The 14,397-nt window shown below is 40.2% G+C and overlaps 1 protein-coding gene across 2 annotated transcripts in view; it reads left to right on the forward strand.

The window, feature by feature from the left end:
- LOC146454734 (cilia- and flagella-associated protein 337-like) overlaps positions 1-13,818 on the forward strand; it is a 40,823-nt gene extending 27,005 nt beyond the window's left edge. For both annotated transcript variants that reach the window (XM_085095014.1, XM_085095015.1), the window contains 16 exons: positions 330-425; positions 1,465-1,533; positions 1,998-2,093; positions 2,690-2,805; positions 3,477-3,549; positions 3,892-4,065; positions 5,541-5,657; positions 6,080-6,184; positions 6,930-6,990; positions 7,281-7,412; positions 7,816-7,967; positions 9,126-9,197; positions 9,717-9,846; positions 10,480-10,598; positions 11,395-11,542; positions 12,336-13,818. In XM_085095014.1, coding sequence (XP_084951140.1) covers positions 330-425; positions 1,465-1,533; positions 1,998-2,093; positions 2,690-2,805; positions 3,477-3,549; positions 3,892-4,065; positions 5,541-5,657; positions 6,080-6,184; positions 6,930-6,990; positions 7,281-7,412; positions 7,816-7,967; positions 9,126-9,197; positions 9,717-9,846; positions 10,480-10,598; positions 11,395-11,542; positions 12,336-12,565 — 1,890 coding nt within the window. In that variant the 3' untranslated portion in view covers positions 12,566-13,818. The remainder of the gene's footprint in view (positions 1-329; positions 426-1,464; positions 1,534-1,997; positions 2,094-2,689; positions 2,806-3,476; positions 3,550-3,891; positions 4,066-5,540; positions 5,658-6,079; positions 6,185-6,929; positions 6,991-7,280; positions 7,413-7,815; positions 7,968-9,125; positions 9,198-9,716; positions 9,847-10,479; positions 10,599-11,394; positions 11,543-12,335) is intronic.
- Positions 13,819-14,397: the final 579 nt, after the last annotated feature.

Consider the following 14,397-nt stretch of genomic DNA (forward strand, 5'->3'; position numbering starts at 1 on the left):
TCTTCTATTGAATGAATAAGGTTGTATGATGACAGTGTCATTTATCATTATTACGTTCGACGCAGAAAGAACGCATTCCTAATTGCCTTTGGAGTCGAGATTGTATGGGAAAATCAACCGAATGAATGGATCTTGGGACGCGTATCTGGCATCCCCAGCAGATTTTTCAGAGGCGGATGACATCATCACCAACTTGGCAAAGGAGAGAGAGCCCGGAATATAGATCATTGAACGCACTCCCTAATCTTTGATTATTACTAGTACTTGGTTCCTTATCGTTTAAGACGCGAGTGAATTTATTTTAAGCAAATGATTGTTGTGGTTTGTAGCTCACCCTGATGGTGATGAAGCCTGAGGTGAAGGACAGAATCATGAGCCACGAACACCCTGTGACAGCATCTATTTACAACAGCAAGTTTAATCAGGTACACCTGCCATCCATATGTGTTTAATTTATGAGTTTAGAGTACCCTGTCCTTTCCAAACATGAATAGACTTTTGTGTTTTTGCGGTAATTGTCTGGCCATTGTAACTCGCTCTTGATTGAAAATAAAGATGTACAAAACCAAGAAATGTGATCATCTTGAATCATGTCGTGTATCCTTGCAGACAAACTATGTTTGAGAAAAACTGAGATACGCAAACAGCAGTGTAGCAGGTTGTGATAATGCAGCTAACATCCAGTAATACTTAGTGATCATGTAAAACAGGCCCCCTAGTACCTAGGTTATGACCTATGGAGCCTTGCAAGTGAAATACAACATGATGCATTATCACCAGTTGAATATGTTCGTCCAGCATGTTCCAAGTGAATTAATGATGGTCTGTTGGCGACAACACGAGCACAGAATGAGTGAAACAAGAGAGCACTGCTCACAGTATTTCATGAACTTTGCTATTTTCAGTTTGCCTTTTATCTCATTGACGCACCACGTGACATACCACGTGAAAGCTAAACTCTATCATCTGTTAAGAAGAATAGTTTTCTTTGGATTACCATAGTCTTCAGGACCCAGTTGTTCAAAGCCCGATTAAGCTAATCCTGTGTTAACGTGAACTTTGATTCGAGTATATTTACTAATCCGTAACGATTCGTCCAAAAGATTTTTGTCCCTAAGTTTTGCCTTAGACTTTTCTTTACCATTAGCTTGAAATGAGCCTTAAAAGTCATTTTTAATGAGCGAGATGAGATTAGCGTTAATCGGCCTTCGAACAACCCGGCCCAGATGGCCATTGACAATCTTTGGTAATCAGATTGTTGGTGATCTTTAGAAGACAAGGTGTTGTGAACGACAATGTTTCAAAAGTCAAATTTTCTGGTTCTCTGTTTGAGAGTTGTGGTACACAGTTATTGGTCAGTCAGAATCAAGTAATTTTGTTGACAGTGATGGAAGTGTGTGTGCTGTGATATACACAAATTGCCTTTTGGTTTCCAGTAAACATAACTATGGTATTATCCTGTAGGTGGTCAGCGCTTGCACTGGCTCTGTCATTACGATGTGGATGATAGAGACTGGACAGAAAGTCAAACAGGTATATAACCAAAGCTGAACATGTACTTTCTTTTGTCCGCCAGTCCCCATATTGTCATCAGTACCTGGAATCAGTACCCCTAAAACCCAATTCTTTCATGCTAATTTAACACCTATCCAAGTCTCTTTTTATTTTGTTTAAAAGTATTTTCACTGCCTTTTTTAATACACAGTATAGTTAAGAAAGGGCAAAAATAACTTTCAATACTATAAATGTTCTTCATTAGATGCAAAATTGAACTTAGGTGGGTTGCCTAAAACCTGTTTGGACATCTGCACAAGCACCTGTGGCTCTGTTAGAAAGATTTGTGCCAATTATTGCTTATTCTTTTGATTGAATAGTGTAAATAATGAAGGATTTCCACGTCAAGCACTCTGATCATCCATAAATATCAATGCAGTAAACAAAACATGCATTGAGTAAAACATATTCCCTCTGTAAATGAAACATGTTGCTCTCTCTAGTTTGCCAATGCACATGGAAACTCTGAAATAACAACCTTAGCTCAAGATGCCACCGAAACAAGACTTTTCACAGCAAGTGCTGACGGTACAGTCAAGGTACAGAGTCAACTGCTTGCTGCTACATCAACCTATAGTAGAAAATAATTAAACAGGGGCTTGTATTGAATTCGAGGCAAACAATATACTGTAGTAACGGTGCGAAGGTGATATTAAATAAGCGTTTTGATACTTTGTAGCCTTTTACTGTCAACCTGCTTTAGATGATGGCCTGTGTTTGGTAGGTGTGTGGTTCTCTGGCAGGTTTACATCAGTATGATCACCTCAATATCATGTAATAATGTTACGCTATATTATTTCAGAGGAAGATTAATTTTCTTTCCTGTACATCACATTTGTATTTTTCAAAGCTTGTTAGTCGCAAAATGTCGAGTGCACCCCCAAAAAACCGAATGAAAGATTCAATAGCAAGTTCAATCGTCCTTGATAAAGACTTCTAACAGTGTTTATTGGACTCATTTTCTGCATGCGCGTGTGATCACTAGGTCCCAAATTGTTGGTTAGAAGTGTAAACGTTTTATTAAATTGTCCGTGTACGCTGCTGCTTTCGATACAAATAATGAACGTAGCATTTTGTCGATGCGTTATTGTCATTGTCGCTGTGCAGTGTTGTATTTGATTGTTTTGTGTTTCAGATCTGGGATTTTAATGGCCACTGTCATCATATTTTAATGGCTGGTAACGGTGACCCAGCGGAGATCAGTCAAGTGTTGTGTTTAAAGAGGATCATCATTGTTGTTGGATGGGACAGGTATGAAACTATTACAGCAACCTTAGACTCTCCATGACATTGGCCAGATATGTATTATTTACTTGCGGAATAACTGGAGACCCCAGACAGTGATAGGCCCATTACTTGAAAAACTCCGTTGCGAGTTCAGAGGATGTACAAAGCATTCAGGTGTTTGAAGACTCGACTTTTCATTCTTAATACATAGAATTTCTATTATTTGAGACATTTTGTGCATCCTTGTCTTGCTTCAGCAATGCTCAATTGAAACATAACCAGTTAAGTTTTATCTTTTCGTTGTTAGAGTATATGATCGGGAGGGGGGTTTATTAGAATGGAATTTGTCACTGTACTGGTGGGCCTACAACCAAGCTTATAGCTAGGAAAGTGTTCCGACCCATTTGTGAAAAAAGAAAACTCTTGTGAGAATTAACCTACTGTAAAAAACAAACATTGTGGGCAATGTACCGCGTGGTCATCCAGTGTTTAATTTCTGGTTAATAGCCTTCCTAGAACCGTCAATAAGGAGGAGTGATGCTTGGACTGACTGAGACTTAACTTCATTTGAAGTTGGTTTTACAACCTAACTTCAATCGACAGACATTGCTAATACACTGATTTTCACGGTGCATACTTTAATATTAAATGCTAGCCTTTGCTTAAGCTGAACCAATTCTTGCACTTGTTTCTAGGACCATCTCTGTGTTCCGGGACACTCAGCTCAACTCCTTTTACGTCTACCCGTCCGAGTGGAAAGGAAGACTGGTAATGAGCTTTTTTACCATACATTACACAACACAGAGATAACTAAAAGAGAACTACAGTGCATTGTGATGTATATTTGCGTTCGACGTTAGGAGAACGCGTACTATTCGTATTCTTAATGCTGTGCGGTTTCAGGGTTTGGGCGCCATCTTGGACTGGCTGGCCACTCGCCTCGATTTCATGCGAGAGTTTTGAATCCCGCCGGCTAAAAAGGACTTGGAACTGCTTGGGATGTTTTGGTTGTATGTTTTCCTTTGAGATCTGTTCGTTTTCCTCGAGAATTTACATGTCGTGATTGTTTAGATGTTACAGGATTTGTCCTTAACATTTATTTCTTTTTAGGAGCATCAAGATGACGTGCTATCGGAAGCATTCTGCCCTCCAACAACACTGGCCACGGCCAGCTATGATGGCGACATTGTGCTGTGGAATTTGAATTCTGAACAAGCCTTTAGACATCTGTCATCACACGCTAAAAGAAAACCAACACGTTCTTCTAGAAGATCAAGAAAAGCGGTATGTTAATATAAAGGAAATTAAGAGGTCATTCGGCAGTGAGCCTTTGATGTCAACATACCGCTTGATTCCAATCAAGATCTGACTTTGTTCTGCACAGTTGTTCATTGAATTTTTTTATTATTCTGACTTGTATATCATTTCTATCTCGAGGTTGTCGTAGCAACCACTCGATTTTGCAAATAGCTAGGGAACTTACGAAGCGACGACGTTCGCGCGACGGCGCCGTTAGGTCACGTCAAAGTCCCGCGTCGCCGCCCCGTAGAAATTTGAATTTATGATTCGCAGTAAAGACGACGACGTTGGTACGCGCGCGGCAAATTTTCCTGCCGTTTCTGAAGTTTATTTTTTTTTCTTTTCACAAGCTGGGTTGTTCAATGTTCAAACCAAAATGCCATACTTCAGAGAAACTAGAGCTTGTATTGCATACGCTTATCGAAACACCTTTAGAAACGAACAAGAATTTCTACTTTTATACAATTCTCACAAGTTTCCAGAGTTTCCGTATTTGAACTACGAGAAGTTCGATTTAGACGAGAAAACAAGACCGAGTTTCGACCAACAACAACAACAACAACAACAGGAAACGGGTAAAAAACTTTTCATTGAATTATAAATTATTTTGAAAGCTAGCAGGGTAAGAACGCTTCTTTTTTTCAGCGAAGTAAATTTCCCAGCTCTTTAATTAAGTTATCTCGACTCTGTTTCTAACTGTTGACACGACTGTTCAAAAAAGATACACAACTTTTCAGTCCTTTCAAATTTCGGCTGGAGAAGGTCGTTACTTGGATGAAAACAGACAAAAAATCAAAAACATATGGAAAGAAGATGTCCCCAATCTGATACTTGAATTATCTGGCGAAACACCTGAAGCATGGAGAGAAAACTTTGAAAACTAACCTCAGGTCCGGCTGTTTCCAAGACGCCGGCAAATGGCTCTCACTAACGTCGTTAACTTTGGCTCGATAAGCATGCACACTAGGCAAGTGAAGCAAACCAAAGACGCCGTCGTGGAGAAGTCTTCGATTCGTAGGCTCCCTAATGTACTTGGCCACAACGTCTGTGCATTCCCCTGGTTCCTTCCGTGAGCTATCCTGTGATTTTGTTGATGTTCGACAAATCCTCGATATTCCCAAGAGAGAAATGTAGCTGTAACATAAGTTTAAGTCGCAGACACGTTTGTGATCTGTCTGAAGTCCCGGATCTGAAGTACGTTCAAGTCGTGATATCAACATGTAAACCAATGTTTAAGGAGATGGGATTGCCTCCTGTAGGCTTGCGTGTTTTGCCCCCCCCCCCCCCCCCGCCCCTCCTATCCCTGAGAGAAATAAGAGGCTATGCTGTTGAAACCTTGAATGCATTTTTGAATGCATTCAACTGTGCTCACGGTGTACACAGTTGAATAAATCACTTTCATACATAAGGTTATGTAGATGACATACCAATTGCGTCATTTAATCTTGGTCTCATCACAGGACATTTCTAGTCCTCCTCAGCGTCCCCTGGAAACAGAATCCTTTCTGAAGCCGCCACAAGTGGACCGATCAACGTCAGCCACGTCTGTGATATCTGAACAGTCACGCAATGAACAGGTGATGAGTCACGTCATATGCTTTGTGTGATGTACCTAAGGTTTTTACCTTCTTTAACAGACAAAACCAACTGCGTTTTGCCCTTTAATTTAGTTTACACGAAGTCTACCGCCTCCTGTTAACGTTTTTGCGGATTTCGAAAATCGGGATTACATTCAAACTTACAAATATCAACATGGAAGATCAAGGGGGCTCAAAAATGATGTCAATTGTTTAGTAAAAAAACAATGCATTTATTTGAAGGAATGCAACGTAATGAGTGGTATGCAGGAATTCAAATATGGCGAGAGGGTCTCAGCTATTTTGCAAGTGGTGGTAGTTTTAGTCAAGTAAAGAGGCTTACTGACAGTGGAGACAAATATTCCAAGTTTAATGATATCTTTTGGTAACATATTCCCCGACTGTTGATTTCTTTCATTCAGGACGATTTTGGATATGCTGTCACCAAGCTGATATTTCTAAATGAGAGACCGATGTCAGCATCTAGTGCAGGAGCCAATTTGATCTCATGTAACGCCAGTGGCTGGGTAAGAAATCTAATCCCGGCGGGCTCTATTTGTCACGCTTCATCACGCTATATTTAATGATTGTGTTATGCGATTGTGTTAAGTATTTTCTACGTCACAACCTTGTAATACGATCGTTTTGGCCGGGCGCAACATGGAGACACTTTCCTTCGGCGCTAAATTCGAACCTTTCAGGGATCATAATTGTGGATTGAGAAGGTTTTGTTCAGTAAAACCCACATATTCAGACCGAGAAATACATAAACTAACAAACCGTGACAAAATTTTTTTTACTTCATAGGCACTTTAAGTGTAGCCGACGCTATATTTGGGCAATATTTCTATGTTACCTTTACATATTAGCTTTATAATGAAATTTATTTTTTTTAATCACAGATATAATTGCAGTAACCTAATGCAAAAACATAAATTCTGAGTGTTTTGGGCCATCACAATGCTTACTAGGGTGGCGAACTGAAAAAATGCTGTTTGCAAAAAATCGTTTCCATGACCTTCTGTTTTGCGTTCTCGGCCTTGTACGCTACCTAACAACTGCTAATCTTGCTCATTTCTTTAGCAACAAAAACGTGAGGAAGCTAACAGTGGCACATCAAATAAAGGACGCGTTATTTTACTATAAAGTACGTCACGAAAGACTCAATAGTGCGCACAGACGTCACTGCAAAACAAGTCATGATTTGTACACCTGACAACGCATTACTTTTAATGGCAGATACTGACAATCGCTTTTTTCCTCATCACTCAGGTTCGATTTTGGAATACACATAAGTCGATGTGCGTTGGTCAGTTCCTAGCGCATGAGCATGGTAAGTGAATCATTCACAATTTCTCTCAGCATTCAGTATTCATTCCTTTTACCATGGATTAATCACTCACCTCGCCTATCTAAACATACTCATTTGTCAATCAACTGTGGAGTAAGGACTGTGTTCCAAATCAGTACTGTCGAAATATAGATATCTTAGCTTCTACAGATTCTCTAAATTACAAAATAAAGGCTTAGTTTTAACTTAAACTGCACCTTCCAAGTAGAGAAACGCACTATTATTTTTGTTCCGCAGTGCTGTTAGTGACTTTGTATTGTCCTTCTTTTTAGCCGGCTTTCTCACAATGACTGTTGATGAAACAAACTCTTACCTTGTGACTGGTGATGCCGATGGAGTGATCAAAGTTTGGGACATCACGGAATATTGTCTGGGATGTTCGGCTGATAACAACAGTTCACCACGTAAATATCAAATACATTGTAAAGCAAGAAAACGCCGTCGGTCCACAGCGAACACAGAATTCCTTAGGCTATGTATCAGTCACTTGAAAGACCACACATGTAAACTGAGATAAGATATAAAACTGAGATTCATTCTAATTCCTTTTCTTGTCCGCTGACTGAATTGAGTGTTACAGGTTAGGATGGGAAGGACTCAGAACACCTGAGCTGGGTCAAGGGGATGTTTTTCTCCCACTAAGTGTAAAGCAATAATGTGTTGGTTTTGATCATGGTCGTTGAAATAAATTAGTATAAAACACCATTGAAAAGCAACATTCGCTTTATACCCTCACCCTTTCCGTGTATAAAATAACCCATCGCATGCAGCACTTCTCAATTCCTTTATCGTTGTGTTGCGTTGTAGCCCTTCTGAAACAGTTCCAGCCGCATACGGACACTATCAACAGCATTGAACTGTTTACTCGCTCAGAGAGACTGCTGGTACTTACGGCTTCCAGTGACTGTGCCGTAGCCTTGTGGGACATAGAGGGCCGCCATATTGGCATATTTGGACAGGTAAAGTAACAATGTTTAGGACTCAGTATTGGACAAACAGAAAGTATGTATTCTTGCATTTCTCCAGCAACAGGGAGACGAGTTAGGTAGAGGGCGATTTGCACGGTCCGACTTTGTCGCATGCGACAAGCTTACGACAGGCCTACGACACGAATTGTCTTGTGTAAATCAAACCTACAACCGCTTACGACTGTGGTGAACGTCACAAAAAATGTCGTAGGATTTAAAACATGTTTTGAAATCCTACGACAATCGTAGGTATAAGCAATGTTGAGTGACGAGAGTTGTGTGCGATTTTTTGCATGACGCGAGCAGCGCGCGCTCCAGAAATCACATGCGATAGTCGTGAGCAAAAGTTGTACCGTCTAAATGGGCCTTAGGAATGCCAGCTGGAAAGTAGAGAAGGCGAGGTTGTCTAGAGATGAAAGCGCCGGACATTCACCCGAGGGTCGGTAGCTTGAGCCACTACCATCGTCTTGTTACCTTACAAAAGAAACTGCTCCACATTGTCTCTCTAACAGATGTTTTTAAGGGTGCCGTTCTACCAGGTACCAGGTAGATGTTGGTATGTAGACGTGTTGGGTTAGTCCGTTTCGAGCACTTTTCATTTGACAGAACTGGCCAGCTTTATACTGTTCAATATGAAACTGGCAAGTGTACCATTTTGCGGGTTAGCTTCGCAGTTCCTCAGGATGGCACATTCTAATACCGTATACGTCATTTGGGAGGAATTGGAAGTAGTAATATGAAACCAGTCCTTCAAACTGTTTCATTTCGTTTGCAGAGTTACTAGTTTGGCTGGCAAGGTGTAACAAATGGAAAGCACTCTTCCTTTTCAATAGACGTGGCAGTTTTTGAGCAACCTGTTAGGCGGATAACCAAATAATAATATTACGTAGGAAATCGTAACCCTAACGATGTATTACTTGATGAACTTACTGATGCGCATTGTATGTTGTTATGTTACGTATTCAAAATCCAGTGTAAGAACTCAACTCAACACAACAACTCTTTTTCGCAACAATACATGCAAAAGGTTTTCTGTAAAGATAAACGAGATATCAGGTTGTAAAAGGTCCACCTAAGTGGGGAAAAGTAGTAGTTAGGAAAGATTGTTCCCAGGTGTGCTGTTAGCTCATTGTTATCTTTTTCCCGCAGGAGGAACACTGGAAGATTGAACCGATCTCAAAGGAAGAAAGAGAAGCAGAACAAGCTAAAGAGGCAGAACAGGTTTGTTGGAATGCGGCAATCTTGTATTGTGTAGTGGTAGCTATATTTCCCAGGTGAAGTTATATTTCGTAAATCTTTTAAATTTTCGACGCTTGGAATGACCTGAGAATTATGTGCAGAAAAGATCTAGTTGAATTCACTCCAGAGGTATGACAGATCGATTCTTAAACAATTACTTTGCGTCGAGAAACGTTTAATTCCAAATAGGAGCGAGTAAAATTGACACAGCTCAGAGAGTTTACTCGGCGAAGAATTGTACAAAGATGTGTATGTATTTTTCTATTATTAAGTCCGGGGATGTCTACTGGTAGATAAAGGGTGATTACTGTCTCCATAGCACTAAACTCGCCTCTACTCACCAGGCTCGTTGATCGAATGATATTTTACCCATATAATCATCAAATTGTTTCTACACCACTCAAAGAGTTTTGTTAAAACATGCACTACATACTGTGTCTCCCTGCCAGCCATACCACTCATTACGTTGCATTTGATTTGCATGCAACATGTTGACTACAGGCGGAGTCTGATAAAAGTGATGACGATCAGCTGCTTGAGGAGGAAGGCGGTGCAGATGAGTTGCAGCTCTTTACTGAGGACCAGTTTGACCCTGAATTTAGAGTATCTACATGGCAACAAACCATTTTAGGTGAGCTGATAAGTGTAATAAAGACCAACTGAGACCAACAATCGCTGGTAACTTTTTGTTGTCACAACATTGCAAAAGTTAAGCCAGGACCAACTACACGGGCAAGACTGACATTAATTAAAAAACCCGACGCCTACAGCTGTTACAAAAAGCTTACATACACTTATTAGTACATAACAAATTAAGAGAGGCGCAACAACAACAACAGAAAGGAGACTCCAGCGTCAACAACTAACAAGCTCTATTTTTTGTGATTACATTGTAAATGCTTGTTGTAGACTCTGGGGTGAAAAAAGTTTGTTTTTTGTAGTTTTTAGCTTGATATAATCGTAGTCTACTAGAAAAAAGTAGTGTCTCGCTAGAAGAAAGCACAAGTTCTGTTGAAGTGAAACATTGGAGGTGTCGGGCCTAAGACCCAAAAATATGGCGACATTTTTTTGATAATTTATTGGTATTAACTTTATGCACTGAAGCCTTTCAACCAAGTTTTCCCAGAAATGAGGACCCTTCAGACAGTGCGAAAACGTAGGTGAATATAAATATGAATATAGATTTACCCCCTGCAGCCTTGAGCAGTGAATGAAACAAAATAGAATAAAAATGTGACAAATGAATGTCCTTTATTTTGATAAGGTAAAGCATATCAGGAAAAAAGGATTGATAAAAGAGAAAGACGACAGCCTCAAATCATCCCCGACCTTCCGTACCTTAACTGGGAGAAGACTGGCCAAGCGCCCGCGGGACCTTATGCGGTATGAATTGAATGATCGTTACGTATTAATGAATAATACAATTCCAGAGTTTTGATTGGCTTACCAGTCATTGAAGATGAGCCATTATAACATGCCTGAGAAGTAGTGGCCTTTGACTGGTCTTTCTTGTAAAATAAAATTAGCAAGGTCTAGCAATATTTCTAGGTTGTTTTTATTAGAACAATTAATCCCACTCGCTTTGTTAGATATGGTATAATTTTAGCGCCTCATTGGCTATCTATCATATCATTTCTAACGCGCATTCGACTGTACTATTCGCAATTCACTTTATGTATCCAGTGGCAAACAATCGGGAGGCATTTAAATTGAGGTCATCCTCTCCAGATAAGCTGGTTCACAACAGTTTCAGCACTTTCCGTCACTAACACTATAACAGAGCAATACTATCACCTCTTTATAAGTTGATACGACAATAATGGTGACAAACAATTCATGGTCATTTTCTCGACATAATAAGTTACCATAGCAACAGTATAACCTGTTAAAAGAACCTTATTTTAGCTTTTAGTGGTTACAACTAAAAAACGAACTAGGTGACTCCCATTTTTTTTATAGAATTGTGATCACCATGTTCAGATACAACGTTTCGCAAGGTTTAAAAAATTTGTATGGAGGGGCTCTGAGCCACCTTCTTACCTACCTACCTACCTACCTAGCTACCTACCTACCTACCTACCTACCTACCTACCTACCTACCTACCTACCTACCCACCAATAGTACTCAAAGTCGAAACAGGAATTCCATACCTGTAATTTATACTTGTGGTTGTTTCAGTCATTAGACACGTCAGATCTCCAGGAAGTTGGTGCCATTCACAAGCCGGATTTTATAGCTCACCCTGAACGATATTTCACAGAAAGTTCAGCCGGCAAGCGTCGGAGTACAGACAACGAGATGCCTTCTTTACCTAACGTTACAGACAGTAAGTAACGTTCATTTCCTGGTAGTATGCTGGGATGTCTGTTGGATGGCACCGCAGGGACGGCGGTGAACATTGGTTGTTCTAAGAATAAGGAATCTTTTAAACAAGATCACACATCGTGGAATTTGGGTTGGTTTGAAGTTGGTAACCTCCTGAACAACCTGTTTTACCGCAGTGATTCGACAATAAGCACCCTCTGCAGGCTGCTACTATTGTTTACCAGATGTTTTTACCCCCGTGGATGTTTATGTGAAAAAAAATTGTAAACGCTCTGTCTCCAAAAAGCCTCCCCTTTCTTGATCTCCCAAAATGAAATAAGCGCCACGGCGGTGGATGGAATTTTTACGTTATCTTATCCACGAAGGAGAAGTAGTCCTTGTAGTTGACTCTTGCGACGGGAACAGGAGGCGCTGGCCTGCGGCCACTTGGCTTTTAAAACGAATTAAGTCAATGGTTGGAGGGTGAGTGTTTGGATGGGTGCGCAGGTTGATTGTTTTGTTCTTCTGTAGCCTGAGTATCAGGCTTTGCGGAGGGGGGGGGGGGGGAGGGAACGAGGCCCCCTCCCGTCACCTTTTAGGAAGGCCTGATGATCAGGTTAGTTCTTTTGAGAAAGAAACCGTTAGGATAATTGATCAACTCTTTTATATTGTCAGTTGATTATCAAATCTTTTTAACTGAAGATGGTTACAAATTAAGTTGAGTCAAAACTTCTCGTGCGATGTCAATGGTTTGCCATACCAACACTGACTCTGATCGGAGAATGACAATGCAATCTATTTATTTTATTTGACAGATCTTCAAATGCGTTACGACGAAAAAAGCCTTTTTCCCAAATACATCCTTGACATGGAGGCAAAAATGAAGGCAGCGCATGCGCTGAGTCTTCGCGCGTCACGTAGCACACGTGCTCGCGGTGACTCATTGCAGGGTAAGTCACGCACTTCACACGAGGGATCTCAGGCGAACAGCAAGAAAATGGCGGGCTGGAGAGTTCTGTTGACTAACAAGACCAAGGACTTGTAAAACGGACAAGTTAACAACAGAGATATAAAAGCCAAAGGAATTCTGCTGGCTGATAACGTGGCAGTGATAGTAGGAACAATTTAAGGACGGTGCCTACTTTTGTCACTGCGCATGCATTCTGCGCATCTCGAGATACTCGCTTTTCCACTAATACAGGGATATTTTTGGGGCGATTTAAAACTATGCAGAGGAAGCAGAACTTAGCAAGTGCTTTTGGTATTCAAAAAGAGCATTTGGGGTAACCATGCATTTTTCGGAGATAATAAAGCTTCAATTTGGAAAACAACGCCAAACATTGCTTTGTATTTTATTGTTGTTTAGAATAATCTCTAAAAAATGCTTGGTACCCCCTTGCTTAGATCTGCTTTCCCTGCATAGTCATAAACCACACAAAAACACTTCTTTACTAGTAGATGCAATCGAAGTACAACAAAGTGTGTACTTCAGTGGAGACTCGAAACAAATTTGAACGACGTTAACAAGCATGTGGGTAATGAGTGTTAACTGTGACGAAGAAATTGGGTCATGGAGACAGCTGTGGAGAGCCTGATAAAGGAAGCTTCGACCATTCATGACTGCAGTCACTTACAAACACTTAAACTTTGATTGCAATCATTAAAGGTCATGTACACGATGAACCATATTTCCAGAACTCGAGTCGGGAAAACAAGGTTGTCTATGTGAACGTGGTGACATCTGGCAAATTGTTAGCAACAAAGGGAGTCTCTGTCTTAAAACCTGTTTACTTTTACTAGAATCTTTGCGGTTAGGAAAATCACATTTGAGTTGACGTGTGAACGTTTTGTTAAACTTGCTCGTTACTTCAAATGTGATAGAGAAGGACACGGAAAGAGCTAAGAGGTTTATCGTGTGGAATCACAAGTTTGCCACTGTATTAGGAGTTCGATAACACGAATTTGTGAGGTTTGTCGTGTGAAGACGTGCGTCCTGTTGACATCACTTACTACCGTCATCGACATCATTATTATTGTTCATCTTTGTTATAATATTGTAATCGTTTTTGCTGACTGTGTCATGGATTCTGTTTCGTGCAGAGCGACCTATTCGTAAAATCTAGTTCAAATGCACAGCAATATATCATTACATGTAGCCTTAGCTTTTCGTGGTGAATCAAATAGAATGTGAAAAAAGCCATTTGGCTCTAGAATATTTAAAAGATCCTGTACAAAAAGTTCACACTACGCTGTAAATACATTGTAAATAGAGGAATAAAAACGACTCGTTTTTGTAAATTTTCAGTTCAAAACTAAGCTAAGACTTAGCCGTAGAATTACACTTCACACTTACCATCGAACTAAGACTGATTTCACCTACCAAACCTTTCAGATGATAAATCCAAATATTGTTTTATTGTTCACTGTAGATATGGCCACATGCATTGTCTCCCGATTTCAAAATACCAAATAAACTGAAACAACAACGCGCAAACCTATTTATTGCTTCGTATGAACATCAATAAACATACTGAACTCTCTCCCTTTTTGCAGATTCTATTTTGAGCTTCAAAAAGAAATGTAATAAAAAGACGGCATGGTGGCTCGTACAAATATAGCTAACTTTGAAAAACAGTGGCAGTCTGACGGGCGAGTATTGGCGCACAGCCAATCATGGAATTCTTTGGGAAGACAACCTAAGGGTGCGCTCAGAATCACACATGCAAGGTAAATATGTACGCGTCGACTTTCCAATGTTTACTCCCACAAAAAAGCCTTTATTTGTACGAGCAGCAGTCAATCAACATTTTCCAACAGTCTAAACTCTGGAAAAGAATTTTTTCCGAGTCGTAATTTGGACAAAACGGCATGGTTTGC

This window comes from Pavona decussata, unplaced genomic scaffold (genome assembly GCF_977016875.1).
Source record: "Pavona decussata unplaced genomic scaffold, jaPavDecu1.1 SCAFFOLD_300, whole genome shotgun sequence".
Classification (NCBI taxonomy): Eukaryota; Metazoa; Cnidaria; class Anthozoa; order Scleractinia; family Agariciidae; genus Pavona; species Pavona decussata.